At 39.4% G+C, this 23,654-nt stretch overlaps 1 protein-coding gene across 1 annotated transcript in view; it reads right to left on the bottom strand.

Moving 5' to 3' along the window:
• Window positions 1-23,654, bottom strand: part of LOC126194806 (guanine nucleotide-binding protein G(s) subunit alpha) — a 412,531-nt gene that overhangs the window by 18,198 nt on the left and 370,679 nt on the right. The window contains exon 9 of the mRNA XM_049933120.1: window positions 16,040-16,238. Within this exon, the coding sequence (XP_049789077.1) occupies window positions 16,040-16,238 (199 nt within the window). The remainder of the gene's footprint in view (window positions 1-16,039; window positions 16,239-23,654) is intronic.

Below are 23,654 nucleotides of genomic sequence, written 5' to 3'. Positions count from 1 at the left end.
ACATTGTGGGCCGGGAGTCCACCATTCAGGGAAGTTCGGCCGTCGAGGGCAAGTACTTATTGCATTCGAGGTCACACTGGGTTACTTGCGGTCCGAGATGTGTATGAAATGATGATGAGGACAACATAACACCCAGTCCCTGAGCGGAGATGATCTCCTGACTCAGCCGGGAACTGAATGCGGGCCCCTTGGTATGGCATTTTGCCGCACTGACCACTCAGCTAACAGGGGCGGAGTGTTATTTCCTTTACAGATGTGAAAGACTTGTAGCGGGGACCAAGTCAGTTACGTTTAGCACAAACACTCGTGTCCACAAACATGCTGCTTTTCCACTACACACAAAATACTACAATACTAATTCAAATCTCCCACATTTTCAGCGAAAATGACTGGGTATTATGTACACCATTCACTGCTCAGCTAATGTCTCATGCCCACTACAGGTTTGTTTACATGCCATTCGGTTGAGATTGTGATCTGCCTAGAGAAATTTATATCTGTTGTTTCCTTGCCGTCTCTGTTCATACTGCACTACTGTACAGCAGTAATAATTCACTACAGTACAGAATGCAAGCTGTACATACACCTCATTTTTAGTGTACTGCTGTTGACCATACTGATCTTCACATTTGCAGACTACATTGACATGATGTTGTCGTACAGCAAATCTCGGATCAATGGGAGAGCTGCTCGTGAGTTGTACATGAAGCATTTTCTATACCACCAGATGTACCAGTGGGCGACGGAAACAGGTTCATTCACCACCGGTAGGGAAAACTGAGGTGTTCCATGGCAGTGGCTTACACCCAAAGCTTTCAATACAGTTAGATAGGATGCAATTACAAGTACCAGAAAGACAACAGATAGACTGAATGTCGACCACCAGAACTGCCTGGTGTGTTTTGCTTGAGCATCAGCAGCTACACCTGTACTACCTCCAGAAGGTAGCGGCAATGGAGCCACTAGATTCTGCATCACAAGCCCACTTTTACAGGTGGTTCTCACACACTTATGTGGACGAGCCAAATTCCACAGCATATCCTTTTCACAGATTACGCCAAGTTCACAAGTGAAGATATTCTCACTTTCCACAACAGGCCCACGTGAGCTGATGAAAACTCAAATGTGTGTGCCCCTGGTTTTCAGGAACAATATGGTTTGAACTTTTGGGCAGGGTCCCTCAAAGGACAAGTGACCGGGCCATACCTTCTTCCACCACATCTCACAGGTGTCGCATACCTATGATTCATTGGAAGCATACTGCATCGGTTCTTGGAAGATGTTCCGCTGGATGGCATCAGAACATGGTTCCAACATTATGGTGCACGATCTCAATTTTCTCATGAGGTCCAACATCACTTGGACCAATGATTTGGAGTTCAATGGATAGGTCATGCTGGCCTGATTGTTTGGCCTGCACATTCTCCTGACGTAAACCAATTAGACTACTACCTGTGGGGTCACATGAAATCCTTGATTTACAAGATCCCTGTGGCATCCGAAGAAGACCTAGTGGCACAGGTCATGACTGCATGACAGATGCTGGAGGACCAAGGACTGGTGTCTGTGTGTACTGGAATGTGGTAAAAAGGTACCATGTGTGTGTTGACGTGAGTGGTTGTCACAACGAGCCCTGCTTGTAAGTGCATCCAGGTGAAAAGCAGCAGGAGTCAGAGAGAAATGTGTGTTGTTGTATTCTGTGTGCAACAGGAAAATTGTATATTACTGACATGAGTTCCTATGTTATACTTGACCCTCTTGTTCCCACTACAAACGCTCAGGGTCTGTACAGGGAATTTAGTTACATTCTATATTGTTTAGCACTCACTAACTAAAAGAAATATAATGTCCTGTGTCCCTACTGCTCAATAAACATTTATGTGGTGTCCTGTATTTGTGTCACTACATTAAGAAGTTCACTCAAGGAATGTCTGTATTCTTTAATATCAAATACTTTTACAAGGGGCGTTCCGTAAGTAATGCAACATAGCTTTTTTTCTCAGCCAATTTCAGCTGATAAAATGCAGAATTTGCTGTGGGACATACTCCCACTTTAGCCCCTCTTGTTTCATCAGATTCCGATAAGTGGCAGCCTATACATAGCCTCAAAATTGCATCTTTAACGGAAGTGCATTCCAAGCAGAGAGATGTCATCGAGTTTCTTTTGGCGGTAAGCCAGAACATCACAGATATTCATCGGCATTTGCAGAATATTTCATAGGCACTTGCAGAATATCTACAGACATCTGGCAATGAAGAAAAGCATTGTCTGTCATTATGTGAGGCATCTGCCATCACTGCAATAAGGTTGCGCAAAAACTTGTGCTATCCTCTGTAAATTTAAGAAACAACTTCAGCATCTTCGTATATTTAAAAAAGAAAAAAAAAAAAAAAAAACGGGGGGGGGGGGGGGGGGGGGGGAGCAAATGAACTTCTCTGGCTCCATGACAATGCAAGGCCTCACAGAACTTTGTGCACCTGAGAGGAGCGAGGAGCTCTCAAAACTTCACTGGACTGTTCTCCCACATTTGTCCTCAGATCTCATGCCTTTCAACTTCCATCTGTTTTGCTCAATGAAGGAAGCATTCCATGGGAAGCAGTATGTGGATGATAGGGAGGTTATTGATGCAGCCGGACTTGGGCTCTGACACTGACCAGTAAAGTGGTACCATGTAGGCATAAAGCCCTCCCTCTAAGGTGGCATAAGGTTTATCACACTGAATGGAGATTTATGTTCAAAAATAATCCTATTGTAGCCAAAAAAGTGGGGAATAATACGATGTATTGAAATTCTGAATGACAGAAACCTGCTTTCAGATAAAGTGTGTTGCATTACTTACTAAATGCTCCTCATACATTGATGATCACTTACACAGCAATCACTCAGGTGTGAATGCCGTGTAAGATGTATGTATTGATCGGGGGACCTAGAAACAACAGAAAGGCTTCGTCCCCTATGTAGTCTCAGTGATACACAACCCCACATCAGGCTAGAGCAGTCCACTCACCGCACTGTCAACCCCACACTGAACCCAGGGTTATTGTGGTTCAGCCCCCAGTGAACACCCCCCCCCCCCCCCCCCATTTCCAAATGAGTGTAACCCCAATGTTTGCGTGGTAGAGTAATTATGGTGTACCTATACGTGGAGACAGAGTTTGTGCAGCAATCGCCGACATAGTGTAACTGAGGCAGAATAAGGGGAACCAGCCCACATTCACCAAGGCAGATGGCAAACTGCCTTAAAAATCATCCACAGGCTGGCTGGCACACCAGACCTCAACACTATTCCATCGGGTGGATTTGTGCCGGACACCTGCACGCCATCCCACTCAGGAAGCAGTGCACAGCTAGCCAGGTGGGCGGCATGTAAGATACTTTGCAGTAACTTACAATGAACTTTTTCTGTTTTTATATTAGACTTAATGCAATAAAATACTCTTCCTTTTATTGTAAGGGTCAACAATATACAACATTGTTACGTTCTTCCTGCACTCTACTGAAGAATCTGGCAAAAATCAAACAATGGAAAATCCAGGATGGAATGTAACAATATGAAAGAAGGAAAGTTACTACTCGCCATATAGCAGCGGTGCTGAGTCATGATTTTTTTTTTTTTTGGTCATCCGTCTACTGACTGGTTTGATGCGGCCCGCCACGAATTCCTTTCCTGTGCTAACCTCATCATCTCAGAGTAGCACTTGCAACCTATGTCCTCAATTATTTGCTTGACGTATTCCAATCTCTGTCTTCCTCTACAGTTTTTACCCTCTACAGCTCCCTCTAGTACCATGGAAGTCATTCCCTCATGTCTTAGCAGATGTCCTATCATCCTGTCCCTTCTCCTTATCAGTGTTTTCCACATATTCCTTTCCTCTCCGATTCTGCGTAGAACCTCCTCATTCCTTACCTTATCAGTCCACCTAATTTTCCACATTCGTCTATAGCACCACATCTCAAATGCTTCGATTCTCTTCTGTTCCGGTTTCCCACAGTCCATGTTTCACTACCATACAATGCTGTACTCCAGACGTACATCCTCAGAAATTTCTTTCTCAAATTAAGGCCGGTATTTGATATTAGTAGACTTCTCTTGGCCAGAAATGCCTTTTTTGCCATAGCGAGTCTGCTTTTGATGTCCTCCTTGCTCCATCCGTCATTGGTTATTTTACTGCCTAGGTAGCAGAATTCATTGACTTTGTGACCATCAATCCTGATGTTAAGTTTCTCGCTGTTCTCATTTCTACTACTTCTCATTACCTTCGTCTTTCTCCGATTTACTCTCAAACCATACTGTGTACTCATCAGACTGTTCATTCCGTTCAGCAGATCATTTAATTCTTCTTCACTTTCACTCAGGATAGCAATGTCATCAGCGAGTCGTATCATTGATATCCTTTCACCTTGTATTTTAATTCCATTCCTGAACCTTTCTTTTATTTCCATCATTGCTTCCTCAATGTACAGATTGAAGAGTAGGGGCGAAAGGTTACAGCCTTGTCTTACACCCTTCTTAATACGAGCACTTCGTTCTTGATCGTCCACTCTTATTATTCCCTCTTGGTTGTTGTACATATTGTATATGACCCGTCTCTCCCTATAGCTTACCCCTACTTTTTTCAGAATCTTGAACAGCTTGCACCATTTTCTATTGTCGAACGCTTTTTCCAGGTCGACAAATCCTATGAAAGTGTCTTGATTTTTCTTTAGCCTTGCTTCCATTATTAGCCGTAACGTCAGAATTGCCTCTCTCGTCCCTTTACTTTTCCTAAAGCCAAACTGATCGTCACCTAGCGCATTCTCAATTTTCTTTTCCATTCTTCTGTGTATTATTCTTGTAAGCAGCTTCGATGCATGAGCTGTTAAGCTTATTGTGCAATAATTCTCGCACTTGTCAGCTCTTGCCGTCTTTGGAATTGTGTGGATGATGCTTTTCCAAAAGTCAGATGGTATGTCGCCAGACTCATATATTCTACACACCAACGTGAATAGTCATTTTGTTGCCACTTCCCCCAATGATTTTAGAAATTCTGATGGAATGTTATCTATCCCTTCTGCCTTATTTGACCGCAAGTCCTCCAAAGCTCTTTTAAATTTCGATTCTAATACTTGGTCCCCTATCTCTTCTAAATCGACTCCTGTTTCTTCTTCTATCACATCAGACTAATCTTCACCCTCATAGGGGCTTTTAATGTATTCTTTCCACCTATCTGCTCTGTCCTCTGCATTTACAGTGGAATTCCCGTTGCACTCTTAATGTTACCACCGTTGCTTTTAATGTCACCAAAGGTTGTTTTGACTTTCCTGTATGCTGAGTCTGTCCTTCCGACAATCATATCTTTTTCCACGTCTTCACATTTTTCCTGCAGCCATTTCGTCTTAGCTTCCCTGCACTTCCTATTTATTTCATTCATCAGCGACTTGTATTTCTGTATTCCCGATTTTCCCGGAACATGTTTGTACTTCCTCCTTTCATCAATCAACTGAAGTATTTCTTCTGTTACCCATGGTTTCTTCACAGCTACCTTCTTTGTACCTATGTTTTCCTTCCCAACTTCTGTGATGGCCCTTTTTAGAGATGTCCATTCCTCTTCAACTGTACTGCCTACTTCGCTATTCCTTACTGCTGTATCTATAGCGTAAGAGAACTTCAAAGGTATCTCGTCATTCCTTAGTACTTCCGTATCCCACTTCTTTGCATATTGATTCTTCCTGACTAATGTTTTGAACTTAAGCCTACTCTTCATCACTACTATATTGTGATCCGAGTCTATATCTGCTCCTGGGTACGCCTTACAATCCAGTATCTGATTTCGGAATCTCTGTCTACCAACTTCACATGGAAAGCTCACTGAGAATACGTAAAATGAACTTGCATCATTTTTCCATTAGTAGATGTACTTTTATCTACCTTTCAGTACCACTGAAATGATTCTAAAATATGTCAATCTCCTGAAATTAGCTCTGGATGTACTCTAAAGTTTTACATAGCCTTAACTGGTGATGATGATACTAAACTGTGTGGCTTTTATGTGGCCTTTATTTAATGTTGGCATGACTGATTTTTACATAATTTTTTTGTTTGGACACATGTGTTGGCTTAGGAAAGTCTATTGTTTTGTTTTTTTCCAGTGGTAACCTCCCATTTCCCATCGGTGGTCCATTAGTTCGTTGTCTTCAAATGGTTATGATTATGAAACTTCCTGGCAGATTAAAACTGTGTGCCCGCCTGAGACTCGAACTCGGGACCTGTGCCTTTCGCGGGCAAGTGCTCTACCAACTGAGCTACCGAAGCACGACTCACGCCCGGTACCCACAGCTTTACTTCTGCCAGTATCTCGTCTCCTACCTTCCAAACTTTACAGAAGTTCTCCTGCGAAACTTGCAGAACTAGCACTCCTGAAAGAAAGGATATAGCGGAGACATGGCTTAGCCACAGCCTGGGGGATGTTTCAGGAATGAGATTTTCACTCTGCAGCGGAGTGTGCGCTGATATGAAACTTCCTGGCAGATTAAAACTGTGTGCCCGACCGAGACTCGAACTCGGGACCTTTGCCTTTCGCGGGCAAGTGCTCTACCAACTGAGCTACCGAAGCACGACTCACGCCCGGTACCCACAGCTTTACTTCTGCCAGTATCTCGTCTCCTACCTTCCAAACTTTACAGAAGTTCTCCTGCGAAACTTGCAGAACTAGCACTCCCGAGTTCGAGTCTCGGTCGGGCACACAGTTTTAATCTGCCAGGAAGTTTCATATCAGCGCACACTCCGCTGCAGAGTGAAAATCTCATTCTGGTTATGATTAAATTTTGAATTTATGTTAATTTTGTCAGTAGTATTAAATCTATGATGTTATGGTTGCCATATTGGCTAAGGTTATATGGTTGTGTCCACCTTCTTGATATCATCAAGGGTCAAAGCCGATGACAATATCGGAAGTTTTGGTATTTCCAAAATTAAGTTTTTGAATACAGGGCATACACTTCCCATTTTCTGTTGCTTTCTACCTTTGGCGTCTATTAGAGCTCTGCAAGCACGTGGTCCGTACATGCCTGCAGTGTGTGACAAAGAGAACGAGCACATTTTGCAAATGTCGTTGGAAGTTGCCAAAGATGACCGCTGTTGCCACTGAGTGACTGAACACTTGTCAACAGCAACAAGGATGTTCACAACCATGCATATATCACAAGCTTGCACTCACTTGCACATAGGCTAAAAATTTGCATTGTGCACATGTGCAACGTGCTTCCCTTACCAACAGAGTTAGGCCAAATTTATTTAAAAGATGCATAATGAATACAGATAAAAATTGTTATTCATTATTTGTCAATAACATACAAAAATATTTAACTGGAACATTATTCACTCACATGATTTAAAACATCTATTCATCATTTGTGAATAAAAAGCATTATGAATAATAGATAAATCTGAAAGCCCATGACATTTATTCCTCCATTTCTTTGACATTTATTAAACAAACATATGTTTTGTTGCTTTGAAATTAGTTCTTACGACAACCCCCTTCCTAAAGACATGTCAGAAAGTTTATTAAACTCTCGAAGATTTGCCATAATGACACAGTAAAGAAAATGCATTCCGCATCTTAAAAAAGAATATTGACGATTTCAGTCATAAATAGCAATATTAAAAAAGGTAGGTAGATTTTTCTGTTTAGCAAAAGTGATAAAAAGAAGATTTCAGAGTACTTGACAGCTAAACACAAAAGTTTTGTCTCAAGTACAGATAGTGTTGAGGATCAGGGGACAAAGTTCAAAACCATCGTACAATATGCATTAGATGAGTATGTGCCAAGCAAGATCGTAAGAGATGGAAAAGAGCCACCGTGGTACAACAACCAAGTTAGAAAACTGCTGCGGAAGCAAAGGGAAATTCACAGCAAACATAACAATAGCCAAAGCCTTGCAGACAAACAAAAACTAAGCAAAGCGAAATGTACTGTGAGGAGGGCTATGCGAGAGGCGTTCAATGAATTCGAAAGTAAAGTTCTATGTACTGACTTTGCAGAAAATCCTAAGAAATTTTGGTCTTATGTCAAAGCGGTAGGTGGATCAAAACAAAATGTCCAGACACTCTGTGAGCAAAATGGTACTGAAACAGAGGATGACAGACTAAAGGCCGAAATACTAAATGTCTTTTTCCAAAGATGTTTCACAGAGGAAGACTGCACTGTAGTTCCTTCTCTAGATTGTCGCACAGATGACAAAATGGTAGATATCGAAATAGACGACAGAGGGATAGAGAAACAATTAAAATCGCTCAAAAGAGGAATGGCTTCTGCACCTTATGGGATACCAGTTTGATTTTACACAGAGTACACGAAGGAACTTGCACCCCTTCTTGCAGCAGGTCATCCCCGTTTTCAAGAAGGGACGTCGAACAGATGTGCAGAACTATAGACCTGTATCTCTAACGTCTATCAGTTGTAGAATTTTGGAACACGTATTATGTTCGAGTATAATGACTTTCCTGGAGACTAGAAATCTACTCTGTAGGAATCAGCATGGGTTTCGAAAAAGAAAACCCAGCTCGCGCTATTCGTCCACGAGACTCAGAGGGCCATAAACACGAGTTCACATGTAGATGCTGTGTTTTTTGACTTCCACAAGGCATTCGATACAGTTCCCCACAGTCGTTTAATGAACAAAGTAAGAGCATATGGACTATCAGACCAATTGTGTGATCGGATTGAGGAGTTCCTAGATAACAGAATGCAGCATGTCATTCTCAATGGAGAGAAGTCTTCCGAAGTAAGAGCGATTTCAGGTGTGCCGCAGGGCAGTGTCGTAGGACCGTTGCTATTCACAATATACATAAATGACCTTGAGGAAAACATCGAAAGTTCATTGAGGCTTTTTGCGGATGATGCTGTAGTATATCGAGAGGTTGTAACAATGGAAAATTGTACTGAAATGCAGGAGGATCTGCAACGAATTGATGCATGGTGCAGGGAATGGCTATTGAATCTCAATGTAGGCAAGTGTAATGTGCTGTGAATACATAGAAAGATAGATCCCTTACCATTTAGCTACAATATAGCACGTCAGCAATTGGAAGCAGTTAATTCCATACATTATCTGGGAGTAGGCATTAGGAGTGATTTAAAATGGATTGATCATATAAAGTTGATCGTCGGTAAAGCAGATGCCAGACAGATTCATTGGAAGAAACCTAAGGAAATGCAATCCGAAAACGAAGGAAGTAGGTTACAGTACACTTGTTCGCCCACTGCTTGAATATTGCTCACCAGTGTGGGATCCGTACCAGATAGGATTGATAGAAGAGATAGAGAATATCCAACGGAGAGCAGTGCGCTTCATTACAGGATCATTTAGTAATCGCAAAAGCATTACGGAGTTGATAGATAAACTCCAGTACTCTGCAGAGACGCTCAGTAGCTCGGTACGGGCTTTTGTTAAAGTTTCGAGAACATACCTTCACCAACAAGTCAATCAGTATATTGCTCCCTCCTACGTATATCTCGCAGAGAGACCATGAGGATAAAATCAGAGAGATTAGAGCCCACACAGAGGCATACCGACAATCTTTCTTTCCATGAACAATATGAGACTGGAATAGAAGGGAGAACCGATAGAGGTACTCAAAGTACCCTCCACCACACACTGTCAGGTGGCTTGCATAGTATGGATGTGGATGTGGATGTAGATGTAGATTCATGTGTTATCTTTCCTGAAATCATCTTTATTTCAGTATCACAATCTAAGACTTTCAAATCATAAACTTCTTTGGCAAAAATTGAGAAATAGTTAATTCTGCTCTAGTCACTGAAATTAACAAGAAATTAGTTGAGAACAATACTTTCACCCTCAAGGCAGATAAAGGGAACACTTTGGTTGTTATCAACCGAGACACATACATTAGTTAAGTACACAACTTCTTTTCTGCAAATGGTATTGTAAAGTTAAATAATGATCCACGTAACAAGTTTAAAGCCTTCATCAGAAAAGCAGTAAAGAAGTGTGATTTTATTTTTTCTGAAAAAGATGTAAACACATCTTGGTTATCAACCCATGCATGCCTACCTTACATGCTCAATCTAAGACCAATGGAAATGGCATCTTGATTCATCCAACTGTTAATTATATAAAACAGCCCTACATAAAATTCAGAAAAAAATTATATCACTACTTAAGGAATACTATGTTTTCGAAGTAAACTATACCGCTGAAAGTTCACTTGAACTATCAGAGAAAATTAAAAACCATCCCCATCTGCTAATGATAAATTTGTATCCTTTGATTAAGTAAATTTATCTACTAAGATCCCCATTCAAGACACTACTGAAAGCATTGAACAGAATCTTCTTGAACTAAAGAAGATCAGTGTACAAGAAATTAATGATATCATTAGCTCATTACAGCTGATACTCTCCTGTTACTATTTCAAGGTCAATGACGAAATTTTTTCACAACAAGGGGGCATTACCATGGGTAGTTTTATAGCAAATAACTGTCACGAAAGTCAATCCTTTAAGAAATTCCCCACCACAGCTAATAAAATTGAAAATTATAGTACAGGTGTATGACACATTAGTGTTATTTAGACAATCACTCAGTTACACTGACATAATGTTAGCACAATTCAGTAGTATGCACAATGACATTCATTTCACCATGGAGTTAGAAAAGCAACAAGTTATTAATTTTTAGATCTGACTATAAGGAATGACAATGGCGTTCATAGTTTTGGCATCTATCATAAGCCCACTTGCTCAGATGGTCTCATCCACAATAATTCCTGCCACCCAAGAACCCATAAGAACGCATTTTTCGATTCTATTATTCACAAGTTAATCAGTCTGCCCCTAGAACAAACCGAAATTATCAAAGAACTAGCAATCCTTAGATATACAGCACTGAATAACAGTTTCCCTGGACAAATCATTGATAGTGTGTTTGCTGCAAAATTACTGAACCACAATACTACTGATGAGAACATATTGCAGAAAGAGGAAGAAGCTAAAACTAAATATTTATCCCTACCATACAGCAGATCTATTTCTGAAAGAATAGGTTTCATAACACCAAAGTGCAAGCAATAAAGGAAACAAAAGAAAAGTTCGGAGTAGGAATTAAAGTCCATGGAGAAGAAATAAAAACTTTGAGGTTCGCCAATGGCATTGTAATTCTGTCAGAGACAGCAAAGGACTTGGAAGAGCAGTTGAACGGAATGGACAGTGTCTTGAAAGGAGGGTATAAGATGAACATCAACAAAAGCAAAACGAGGATAATGGAATGTAGTCGAATTAAGTCGGGTGATGCTGAGGGAATTAGATTAGGAAATGAGACACTTAAAGTAGTAAAGGAGTTTTGCTATTTGGGGAGCGAAATAACTGATGATGGTCGAAGTAGAGAGGATATAAAATATACACTGGCAATGGCAAGGAAAGCGTTTCTGAAGAAAAGAAATTTGTTAACATCGAGTATAGATTTAAATGTCAGGAAGTCGTTTCTGAAAGTATTTGTATGGAGTGTAGCCATGTACGGAAGTGAAACGTCGACGATAAATAGTTTAGACAAGAAGAGAATAGAAGCTTTTGAAATGTGGTGCTACAGAAGAATGCTGAAGATTAGGTGGGTAGATCACATAACTAATGAGGAAGTATTGAATAGGATTGGGGAGAAGAGAAGTTTGTGGCACAACTTGACAAGAAGAAGGGATTGGTTGGTAGGACATTTTCCAAGGCATCAAGGGATCACCAATTTAGTATTGGAGGGCAGCGTGGAGGGTAAAAATCGTAGAGGGAGACCAAGAAATGAACACACTAAGCAGATTCAGAAGGATGTAGGCTGCAGTAGGTACTGGGAGATGAAGAAGCTTGCACAGGTTGGAGTAGCATGGAGAGCTGCATCAAACCAGTCTCAGGACTGAAGACCACAACAACAACAACAACAACAACAACAACAGCAGCAGCAGCAATAACAACACCAAAGTAAGAATAAATTTCCATACTGACAACACATTAGGCCTGACCATCATAGTATACAACACTTACACACAATCTGGTGTTTGTAAGATCAAGTGTGGAAAATGCAATAACTTTTATATAGGACAAACTCTAGAAGTTCTAACATTTGTTTTAGAGAACATAGTAACAGCAGTGATAATTTTTTATGAACCATATTGGGGCAACTAAACCCAAGTCAGATAACACTGAAAACTCTTTAGAAATTCTCCACACAATAAGAAAAGGAAGACAGCTTTATTATGTAGAAGACATCAAATTTTAAAGGGCATTTTGAGACCTGTCACAATACATTTTGAATGAACAGTCTGGCCTTAGAAATATAAAATTTCTGGACTGCTTCAAGAACTTCTTAAAATGTAGAGTTTTTTTTTAATATGACCGACTTTATCCACGTTAATTCTGGCAAATATTCTAGACCATGCTATGCTTATTACTAATCAGCATCTTTCCTATATTTATGTATTACTTGCACCTGTTTTACATATCTGGACCACTATTTTCATCTATATCTGAGATTTTACACCCTCTTCTGTACTAAAGTGCGCGTCATTTATGTTGGCGGCCGAGTTTAGGTTTGTTCTGCGCATCTGACGTCACAAAACGCAGTCAGCCAATGAACAGAGAACGACGTTGCCAGATCTCGACTGCAGTGCAGAGCATGGATGAGTGTCTTCAGTTTTAGAAACGTTCAGTCATAAATAAAGTAATAGAACAAAAGCAATGTCTTGATAGCAGACTTTCTTTTATAGAAAGTCTGGAAAAAGCATTCTTTATACCAATTGCTTCATATTCTACATATTCTATTAATTAATTAAACCAAACAAGCATTAAGACTACTAATTCAGGCGATAGCAAGGAAAGGTGTTTGTATCAATCTCACGAACCGCTTTTTCGCAATAAAGAACAGCGGTAATTGTTTACTTCCTATTGTACTTCGATGAAGCGTGAGTAATTCATAGTCATACCAACAGTGTTGGTCAGTATTTGCATGATGTGTTAAGAGTCCTTAAGGCGTTCTGCAGCTAGACGACCTGCGTTAGCAGAACGGTTAAGGTGTTCGGCTTATACGCGAAAGGTTATGAGTTCAAACCTTGTGTGGTGCTTAATATTTTCATCATTTAAAAACAATATCAAAGTGCCTTATTTCACGAATTATATTCGTTTGAATGCAATTTTTTGAAATTTCTAGTGTTTTGTCTCTTCATTGACCCTTTTGCTGCTGCAGACACGTGCTCCCCTCATTCCGCGCTGTGCGCGATTTTGTCATCACTGCACTGCTCGCCTGTGCAGACACATGGTGTTCCCACTGCTTTGACACACTTATCATTTGATTTCACAAAAACTATTTGGCCCGAAAATTTGATTTTTACACGGCTTCTTGACTGATACCTTCACCCCATAAATGACTTAATTTTGTTTCGATGTTCAACGCAGTTATTATGCAGCATTTTAATGTAGTAAACCAATGCACGAAATTTTGAAGAGTTTGCAGAGGTAGAAGTCCATAGCGTATACTTTCCGTATGGTCGATTTTAGTTGCCACAATGTTGAGAATGAAATGTGGACAAGATACCTAAATTTCATATAAAATTCACTGTATAACAATATCTCATTTAAGTACCACATAGGTGTCACATGTAATATTGAGAAATATTCCGTCTTTCGCGACTGTAATAAAAGTTTTATTTATACCGGACGCGTTTGGCTTTATTTTAAAGCACTTCAATCAATGAAAGGTATGGCACATACACAATGGTACTTATGTTCTCTTTCTTGTTTTTGTTCCACAGTCGCAGTTTTATCAATGGTACTGAAATATATATTCCTCTTCTGCAACTGTAACAAACGACTTATTTAGACCAGATGCGTTTCTTTCTTTTAAAGCATCTTCAGTGGACGGTATTTTGTCTCCTCCATTGCCAAGTCACCTTTCGTAGTTTTGTGCTGCTGTAACACAATATTCAACGTTTGTGTTCGCTGATCAGTGTTTTAGGAAATAAATGATGTTTGTGTGTGCCACACAGAAAAATTATATTTGACATAGCTCAGAGCATTTCACTGATAGACGATATATTCAAGTCTTAATGTTTTTGTAAGTCCACAGTTTTGTTATAGTATTTTGTCTACTTCCTTTTGATTGATTGAAGTGCTTTAAAATAAAGCCAAACGTGCTCAGTGTTGATAAAACTTTTGTTACAGTCGCGAAAGACGGAATATTTCTCAATATTACATACGACACCTATGTGGTACTTAATGAGATATTGTTATACAGTAAATTTTATATGAAATTTAGGTATCTTGTCCACATTTCATTCTCAACGTTGTGGCAACTAAAATCGACCATACGGAAAGTATACTCTATGGACTTTTACCTCTGCAAACTCTTCAAAATTTCGTGCAATGGTTTACTATATTTAATGCTGCATAATAACTGCATTGAACATCAAAACAAAATTAAGTCATTTATGGGGGGAAGGCATCAGTCAAGAAGATGTGTAAAAATCTAATTTTTGGGCCAAATAGTTTTTGTGGAATCGAATGATTAGAGTGTCAAAGCAGTCGGAATATGATGTGTCTGCACAGGCGAGCAGTGCAGTGACAAAATCGCTCACACTGCGGAATGCAGGGAGCACGTCTTTGTAGCAGCAAAAGGGTTAATGCAGCCATGGTGGCTTTACATTGTGAACTGCGCGCTCCCCCCTAAACGTAAGCTTGCGAAATATGCTATGCTATGGTGCTGCTTCTATTGGCGCATGCGTTGTGTGCAACTGGCAACGCAGCAATCTCCCGCGTCTGGGCGGGCATGCGCGAGCCGCCAAGATAAAAGAATTGAACTATAGTATTCCTAGGCATTGTTTTATTTCAACTTTGTGGTCACTTTATCTTTTAACCTACTTTTAATCTATATTCTCTCAGTCTCATTTGCGGATTTCATTTTTATTTAATACATATTTCTGTCATTTTTCTTTTATCTGAGCACACATTTCACAAACCAAATGATATCAATCCCATACAGTAACATCTTTGCACTCCATAGCTCATACTCTTTGTATGTTTACACCTTTGCCGATTTCGTGATCTATTTACCACGCTTGCTACATGAAATTTAAACTGAAGTGTTTATATCATCATTTCACCAGCTTCCTAACATGTATGGTATATGGATGAGCAGACAAATACACACCACTACATACAACTGTTCTTACACAGCATGACAGAGGTTTATATTATTGAGTGGTTTCCAGCAATCCACAGAAGTAGCTTTGAAATTATCGCTTCCAATGCTTGTCAGTTTCATAATTATGTGCAATATATTTGATGACCCATTTTCTCAGAAAGCTTGAAAATAACCAAGAGTCAAAACTGCAATCACAATAAAGAATGGTGTAATGATTTCATTTTCAAAAAAATTATAAAGACTGTGGACCCTATTATCGTCAAACTTCCAAGTATTTTTGTGTTACATTCATTACTCTATAAAGCAAGTAAAGTTGCACTCAACTCTAAGGTTGGTTTGAACACTGCAGTGTTTTACTAGGCACGGTGGTGTGCCCTTATTTTCATCACAGCGCCTAAACGCTACCCTTTTCAAGGAGACTTCAGCTCGTAAGATTTCCATAGTACCTGTGCACAACAGCTAGCTTATGGTATCTACGGGTGGCCATTTTCATCTTTTAGTTATGAACACCACATCAAAGAAGTAACATTTCTTGTTAATTTTTAATTTTTATTTAATAAAAATAGTTAACTGGCAAGTTGTGTCTGTGGCTAAGATTTGGTATTTTCATTTTACGTTAATTTAAGAGCGGAAAAAAGAAAATTGTAACACACTTTGACACAGCATATCGTGTCACCACATTGCCAGAAAAAAGCGAATATGACTGTTTTAAAAGAAAGAGCACTGATGAGTTATGAATTTAGTATGATCTACAGCAAGCTCGATAACAAAATAATACTTATCAAACAAATCATGACTGTTGTTACTGAGTTCTGTTCTCTGATAACATAGTAATTAAAAAAAATTATTACTAACTAAAAATTCATCCCGAATGAAGTACTTGGCCCGAATAACTTCTGGATCTTCCCCTGGTTCTGCCATTGCATCCGTAGGGGTAGGGTACTGTGCGAAGTCAGCGAAGTATTCTTCCAGCTTGGACTTCCCGGCTTTGATCTTCTCTGCCAGTAGGTCCTGCTTATTCAGGAACAGGATCACAGATATTGTCCGTAACCACCTGCATCAACGAAAGCAAAATTACTTTGTGAATTCCAAAATATGTCTATTATGAAGCAGTTCCATACGTCAAATATGTCACAATGAGTTATATCTTGTTCCTTACATAGTTAGTGGTTTAAGACATACACTGACTGTTATACTGGAACCACACTTATATTTTTTGTTCAATCTAAGATTTTACATGTGTACAAGCTAGAACAGATATTTAATGCTCTTATGAACAGATTCAAATATTTCAGGAAAAATCATAATATGACCAAAAGCACAAACAACTGTCTGTCTTTTGAAGCAGTGTCATTCTGATAAGTGGCAACCATAACTTCCTTTTTTAAAAAAATAATTCTTACCTTTTGCCTAGCATTTCATGCACTGAACACTTGTAACAAGCAAAATGTGCTAGACACCCTATCTTTTATGACTTGTGTTCTTGCAACTCTGATATTTGAACTTGTCAGATTGACAAACCTTAGATTTGCTGTCAATTCCTACATTGCTTTTGAATGTCGCAGAAGCACATGTAACACTCTACAATACTAGATTCCTTGTGGAAGAAGAACATTACACATGATTTGAGCATGTTTGTGAGGTGAGATTTCTTATTCCTTTGCAGGAAGTGTGAAGACTTAATGCTATAATTCTTTGTCAAAGAGTGATTTTTAGGTGCACCTCACACTCCAGCAAAGGCATTTAATTTGTCATAAATAATCACAATATAACTTTTAAGAAGGTCACACACAGAAATCAATTATCTCTTTCCCCAAACTGAAACCTTATTCCAAATACTCTCATCATAACCAATACTTGCTCTCAATTTTGGAACTAAAATTTCTTCTGCAGAAAGCCAATGGTAAGTGGAGTCATCAAAATAAGGTAACAAGACTTCCATAAAATACCTGATATGCCTACATCTTAACCTTATAGTTGGCACCTTACAGGAATGCAGAAAAATCTGTGTCCAACATACTGAGGATGATTGTTGTTGTATTTGTTGTCATCATTATTAGTACTATGGGAACTGCAGACAAGAATTTGCGTATTAACAACCAATTACAATGGTTATTTTTACAGCCTATGTCTAATAAGAATATGGCTGGGTGTATACAATTGTCAGTGGTAGTAGAGCTCTCATTACTGTAGGTAGACAATTTCTGAATCAAAGCAGGCTCTATGGCATCTAAGAGGCAGGAGCTCTAAGCCTGCTTGGTCATGCATTTGTTTGTGTCTTCTGTGCTATCTCATTCCCAAAGATACATGATAAAATTCTGAATAGTAAATGTACATTTGGTGTGTGGGGTTTCTTCCCCAAAGAAGCTAACGTGTTGCACCACATGCAGTGTTAGTCACTCAATTGAATTGCCAATAACCAATGCCACATTAGATTGGTTCATTGTTAATTAACTTTTCCCTTGATTACATTAAATTCATACCTTTAATCCAAACTATACAACTTTTTATCTCATTTCATTTTTTATGTGGGTAGGATTTGAAAGTGCATCTATCCTTGCAGGAGAATAAACAGCATTTGCAAATTTTTTCCATCTCTGTCAATGTTAAAGATGCTTGTTTAGACTGCTTCATCACTTGCAGCACATTAGTGCTAGGTTAGCCAAGACTAAGTAATTCTGAAGTAAACTTTTGGGGCAAACCGCTAGACCGATTTCATCCAAACTTGGTACACGTATCACTTACTGTCTGGAAAGAATCGTCTTGCGGATAAGAACCACCTGTCTATCAAAAGGGTAACGGTGGAGGTGAAAAAGAGGTGTAGTCCATGACACGCAAATACCCAGACTTTATTATCCAAGTATTTGAGGATGAGAGCATGTAGTGACTTGCAACAAACTTTACGTGTAAGTTCAAAGCTTTAAGAAACTTTTCCTTCCTCACACACTTGCATAATGATGAAATGAAAAAAGTTTATTGCTAACAACATTTTCGCATCAGGCACAACATTTTGATTTATTACTTCTTTATTACACACTTTGCAGATGTGTTCATATATGCCACTGAATGTACCTGTATAAGTACACCATTGTATGACACATAGTTCAGGATATATGATGGCATAAACACTGAGTTGCATGAAAAACTACTGCGGCAGCATGCATGATGTTTAAATTTATTATTGCTGGACCCCTGAACCCATTATGATCAAATTTGGTAAGGAAATAGCTTCAAACCTGAGGAAGAACATAAGCCACTTTAGTAAGTGCTTAATGATACTTATTAATTTGGAGAATATTACATGAATTAGGGAGAAGTATTTACTCTTTGAAAAAGCTATTTACTTTTTAACTCTTGAAATGTATTATATTTCTGAAAATGCAGATGGACGCGGGGTGGGGGGCTATGGGTATTCAGCTAGTAATAAATAAAGTCAGTGTTAATGTTTAGTTTTCAATGTTTGATTCGTAGCTTGGTGTTTCACATTATGTCGTCCACTTTTTACCTTTAAGTCTTGCATTTCATTAAAATGATCTGACTACCTTATGACAAAGTAATATAAAAAAGTAACAACACACTATATCAACAAAGACTTAGACTACGCTAAAAATGGGAAGAAGTGTAAGTACGGATGGAAGAGTGTTGAGGAAGGCTTGTTAAAGTAAAATAAATGCTGCAAAGCACAGCTAGCATGGAGCTACATAAAACATAGCACTAACGTAGCAAGTAATGATACATGGAGGCTATGGCAATAAAAGATTTGGATTGGGTAGAGCACCACAAGCATGTTGGTATTTCTGCACGAAAGTCAGATTATGATAACATCTGGAGCATCTATTCAGTATTTAGACAAAACATGTTGGTTAAAATTATTTAGAAAGACATTATACATTCGAAGGGAACAGGATGAATGAGACTTATCAGTGATGGAAGCCTGCCACAGCATGTTTATGATGATTATTCATAGCAACAGATAAGAAACCTTAAAAGCAGGTCTGCAAGAAAGATGTAGCAAAAGTTCACTTGTGTCCTTGAAGTCTTTTGTGGCAGCATGATCTTTATCTTCTTGGTTTTCAAGCCCTGTCAGTTCCAATAAAATCCTCGAGCTTTTGATGGCTAGCTCCGCCATCAACATCAGGAGTAAAACTACTGACTGCCAGGACTGGCACTATTTCCCGTTTATATACCTATAATTATGGCTGCTGGCAACAATTAGAGAGGGCTGAAACAACGCGCGCGTGTGTGTGTGTGTGTGTGTGTGTGTGTGTGTGTGTGTGTGGAAAGAGAGTTAGATAACCCATAGTAGCTCGGCCCACCATGGGACCAAGTGATGTCAGGTAGTGCGGGTGCTGGCGCCACATTTGAAACTGCTGTTTCCGCCTCCGTACAAGCATTAAGCAACCGCCCTTGCTTCCTTTCAACATCCAAAGCCCGCCCCCACACTCTATTTAGTGTGTAGCCCTAGTCTCTGTTGAAATGGTTGCTGTTCAGTCTAATCTTGGCCACCTCTTTTGTAACTGAGTCCCAATATGTTGAATCATGAGCCAAGACTCTCGCGTTCTCAAACCGTATTTTGTGTCCATTTTCGAGCTAATGCTTAGCTATAGCTTACTTGTCGAGTTCCCTTTGCTTAATATATCTCTTGTGCTTGGTGCAACGCTCCGCAACTGTACGAATTGTCTTGCCTACATAGATGCTGCCGCACTTGCAAGGGACACCATACACACTGGACACCCAAAGAGTTGCCGTATTTACTCGAATCAAAGCCGCACCTGAAAAATGAGACTCGAAATTAAGGAAAAAAAATTTTCCCAAATCTAAGCCGCACCTGAAATTTGAGACTCGAAATTCAAGGGGAGAGAAATGTTTTAGGTCGCACCTCCAAATCGAAACAAAGTTCGTCTAGTTGTAATATGAGACACAATTTAGGTCGAATGAATGACGATACAGCTGTAGTAGTTTGGTTCGAGTCGTAAGCTTAGCAGTTACGGTTTACCAGGTGGCCATTGCTACGCGTCACGCGCTCCGTCCGTATTTATACGGATAGCCTTCCTTTTTCACGTGCTTCGTCTGGTTTGAATTGATTGCTTATTTTTCTTTGATCTGATAAGTGCCGTTCTCTTTGTTATAGGTGTTTACGTCACTCCAAGCTGAAAATGCATTACTGCACTGTGTCATGCATTGTTTGTCTCATTCTGATAGTGCGTGTTTACGGCCTGTCGCCGCTCGCGGCGTGGCTTGCTTTTGTGCACACTACCGTCGCTTACAAATAAAAAATAGAGAGGAGTCGTCTCATTAGCGAAACATTTGTTGTTACTTACACTACTGCTTTCTTTGATAATAATCAACAAGAACCAAATAACAGACTGCGTATGATAGATGATGTTCTGAACGAAATTTTAGCGAAAATTTTTCTCCGTTCCAAAATCTTTGCAGGCGCCTCTTTAGTTCATTACATTCTGCACAGAAATTAGAGTCATCTTAGATCTAAAAATCTAGTCAGTTGCCGTGCTTCATTTCTGACTGTATCACTATCAGGCATAAGAATAATACGAATATAAACATGACATGATATGTATATTCTTCCGCGTTTGCTGTTGTCTCACTCTAGTTTCGTAGTTTATTAGGCAGACAGGATTTAAATGAGATAGTAGCAAACACGAAACAATACATGGCAAAATGTTTATATTCGTATTAATCTTATGGCGAAGAGAATACTACATGTGATTCACAATTCATAAAAACTCCTATTAGCAACCATCTCTTCTCACAGGTAGGAAAAAATTCGGAACGTAGAGTTGGCCATATTGACAAACATCCCAAACAGTCTTGCCAGTCAGATTTTCGTAGTACATTGAAATGCTGCTACATTCGAAGAACAACAATACAGAATTTGTATTTACTTCGTTGGATGATGTACCAAAATGCAATGGTCGAAACTCTGGGCGGAGGAAAAAGGCTAGTCTTCCACTTTTTTTTAAATTTATTTACTGACGCAGAGATTTTGGTGCCAGTATTTATCTTTGTGCCTACAAAGCATGCCTGTGTGGCGCTACATATATTCGACGGCAGAAGTTAGTTGTGGCGGCACCTACCAACATTTTTCAGAACTCCTGCTTGCTTTGCACTCGATTCTAAGCCGCAGGCGGTTTTTTGGATTACAAAAACCGGAAAAAAAGTGCGGCTTAGATTCGAGTAAATACGGTACATTGTCTTTAGCAGGGCGCAACATATCTCATATCTTGGGGGCGGGCCGGAACGCTGGTCTCAATCCATGTCTCTGCAGTTGATGTCCTAACTTGCTGCTCGTTGCCCTCCCGTATGGCAGGAAAGCTGCTGGCTTTGCTTCTTCTGCCGATTCACAAGACGTCCTTTTACAGTGACACCTGAAAGCATTTGCAATTTCTCTTTCGCTGTAGCCACTCTCTCTGAACATGTGCCTCAAGTGCTGCAATTCAGACTGTAGGTGGTCTTCATCAAAAATAACTTTGGCTCTTTGTATTAATGTGTTCAGGACCACTTTCTTGCATACAGGGTGGTGTAAACTACCGGCATCAAATATCTTTCAATGTGCTTTGGTTTCCTGTACACTAAGTGACCAAGCCATCCTCCTGCCTTCCGCTTAGTTAAAGCATCTAAGAATGGTAGCTTGCCATCCTTCTCAATCCCTATGGTAAATTTAATGTTGGGATGGACACCATTCAAGTGATTCACAAACTGCTGCAGTGTATTTTCACCATAAGGCCATGTCAGGAAGGTGTCATCGATGTACCTAAGGAAGCAAGATGGACGCGACAGCATAGAGTTCAGAGCCTGCTCCTCAAAGTGTTCCTGACGATGGTGGTGGAGCTAGCCACTAAAAGCTCGAGGGTTTTACTGTAACTGACGTGGCTTGAAAACTGGGAATATTTTATCCAAAAGTTCACTTCTTAAGGCAGTGTGGAAGTTTTTCATGGAAAGGAAAAATTAGGTACATGGAATGTATGTTTTGCAAAGCAGAAGTCAAAAAACATACTTGTGGTTGCAGCTGACACCCATTCATCTTCCTGTGCTCACTATATGCACACACAAAACTGTTCAATGATGAAGTGTAATTTCATCATACAAGAATAAGTTCACAAATGGTGAGGATCATCACCACTCCTCCAGTTCATAAGATATTCTAATGTTGCAGACTGAATTTACAAGAAACACATTTCTACCGCAGACAGCAACACAGAGCATGTCCATGTGTTGGGCAATGGCAAAACTTGAAGAGTATTTGTCTTTATACACAAAAGACAAACAGCAAACATAATTTACAAGATTATATTCTGAGTAAGTTAGATGCTACATAAGTAAGAAGATTAATTGCACGTTTTTCCAATTCGTGAAACAAATGGAAAAAATGACTAAGTGTAGTGAATGTTTTTCAGATAGCATTCAGTATTAATAATGAGCTGACTACACATATGTATGTTTTATGGAAAACAAATCTCACTGAATCTGAATTCGGGAATAAAGGAATGTGTTGACTGTTGTGGTACACAGATGATAAAGCTGTTTGCACTGGCTGTTTGTAATGATTTTGTCTGTTAACACCTCCTCAGTCACATACTAATGTGACTGTGGAATTCATTTGCAGATGTGTTGTTATAAATGTTGATTTGTAACTAAATACATGTAAAATTTTGGCACATTACATATCCAGAGCCAATACTCACTGTGTGAATCCATGGATAACATAGCCAATAAATAAACCGAAGTACCACTTTTCCATATCATCACTCATTCAAAATGTTCTATGCTTATTTGTACTCACTTCAGTGGAGATGCAGAAAACTGACTCACACCTGGAACCTGGAATTTTGTTTCATGTAGGCTGAAGGAAACAATTAACCGAAAGTGGCTACTCGAAGTCGGGGGGCCTGGGGGACTACCTTTTAAAATCAGATTTCTAGAATATTCAGATTTCCAAGCAGCCAGTTGGGTAATTTTATCATGGAATCAAGACTGTGTAAGGATATAGAATTATTTTATAATTTAGAATGGACAGATAGAATGCCTGTACCCTTAATTGGGTAATCGTTTGCAGTGACACACAGAATGAATTAGTTATGTATTTAAAACTATTCCACACTTGGTTTGCAGATTCTTCATTGTTCAAGGTACTCCAGAGATGATGGACGGTGAAGTGATACTGCCATCCAACATGCTTAGATCATCACGTGTATTTGTCTCAGAGTCTGCTATGCCATGTTTCAAACCATGGAATTCCTCCATTGGAAAGTTTCATGGTATTGGGCTCCACAAAAATGAAGAGCTTCTTCGAGATGATGTGAAACACAGAAGAAGCAAGAGCTGTTAATCAGACTTTGAACAGTAAGCACAATTGTAAAAGGCTACGTTACATGTGGCTACCAGATTAATAAAATAGTTGCTTGTGAGAAACGTATTTCTCCATACTTATTCCAATAGTAATTGATTAGAC

Source organism: Schistocerca nitens, chromosome 7 (genome assembly GCF_023898315.1).
Source record: "Schistocerca nitens isolate TAMUIC-IGC-003100 chromosome 7, iqSchNite1.1, whole genome shotgun sequence".
Classification (NCBI taxonomy): domain Eukaryota; kingdom Metazoa; phylum Arthropoda; class Insecta; order Orthoptera; family Acrididae; genus Schistocerca; species Schistocerca nitens.
The sequence above is the reverse complement of the archived record's forward strand: the minus strand, read 5'-3'. Positions and strand labels throughout refer to the sequence as shown.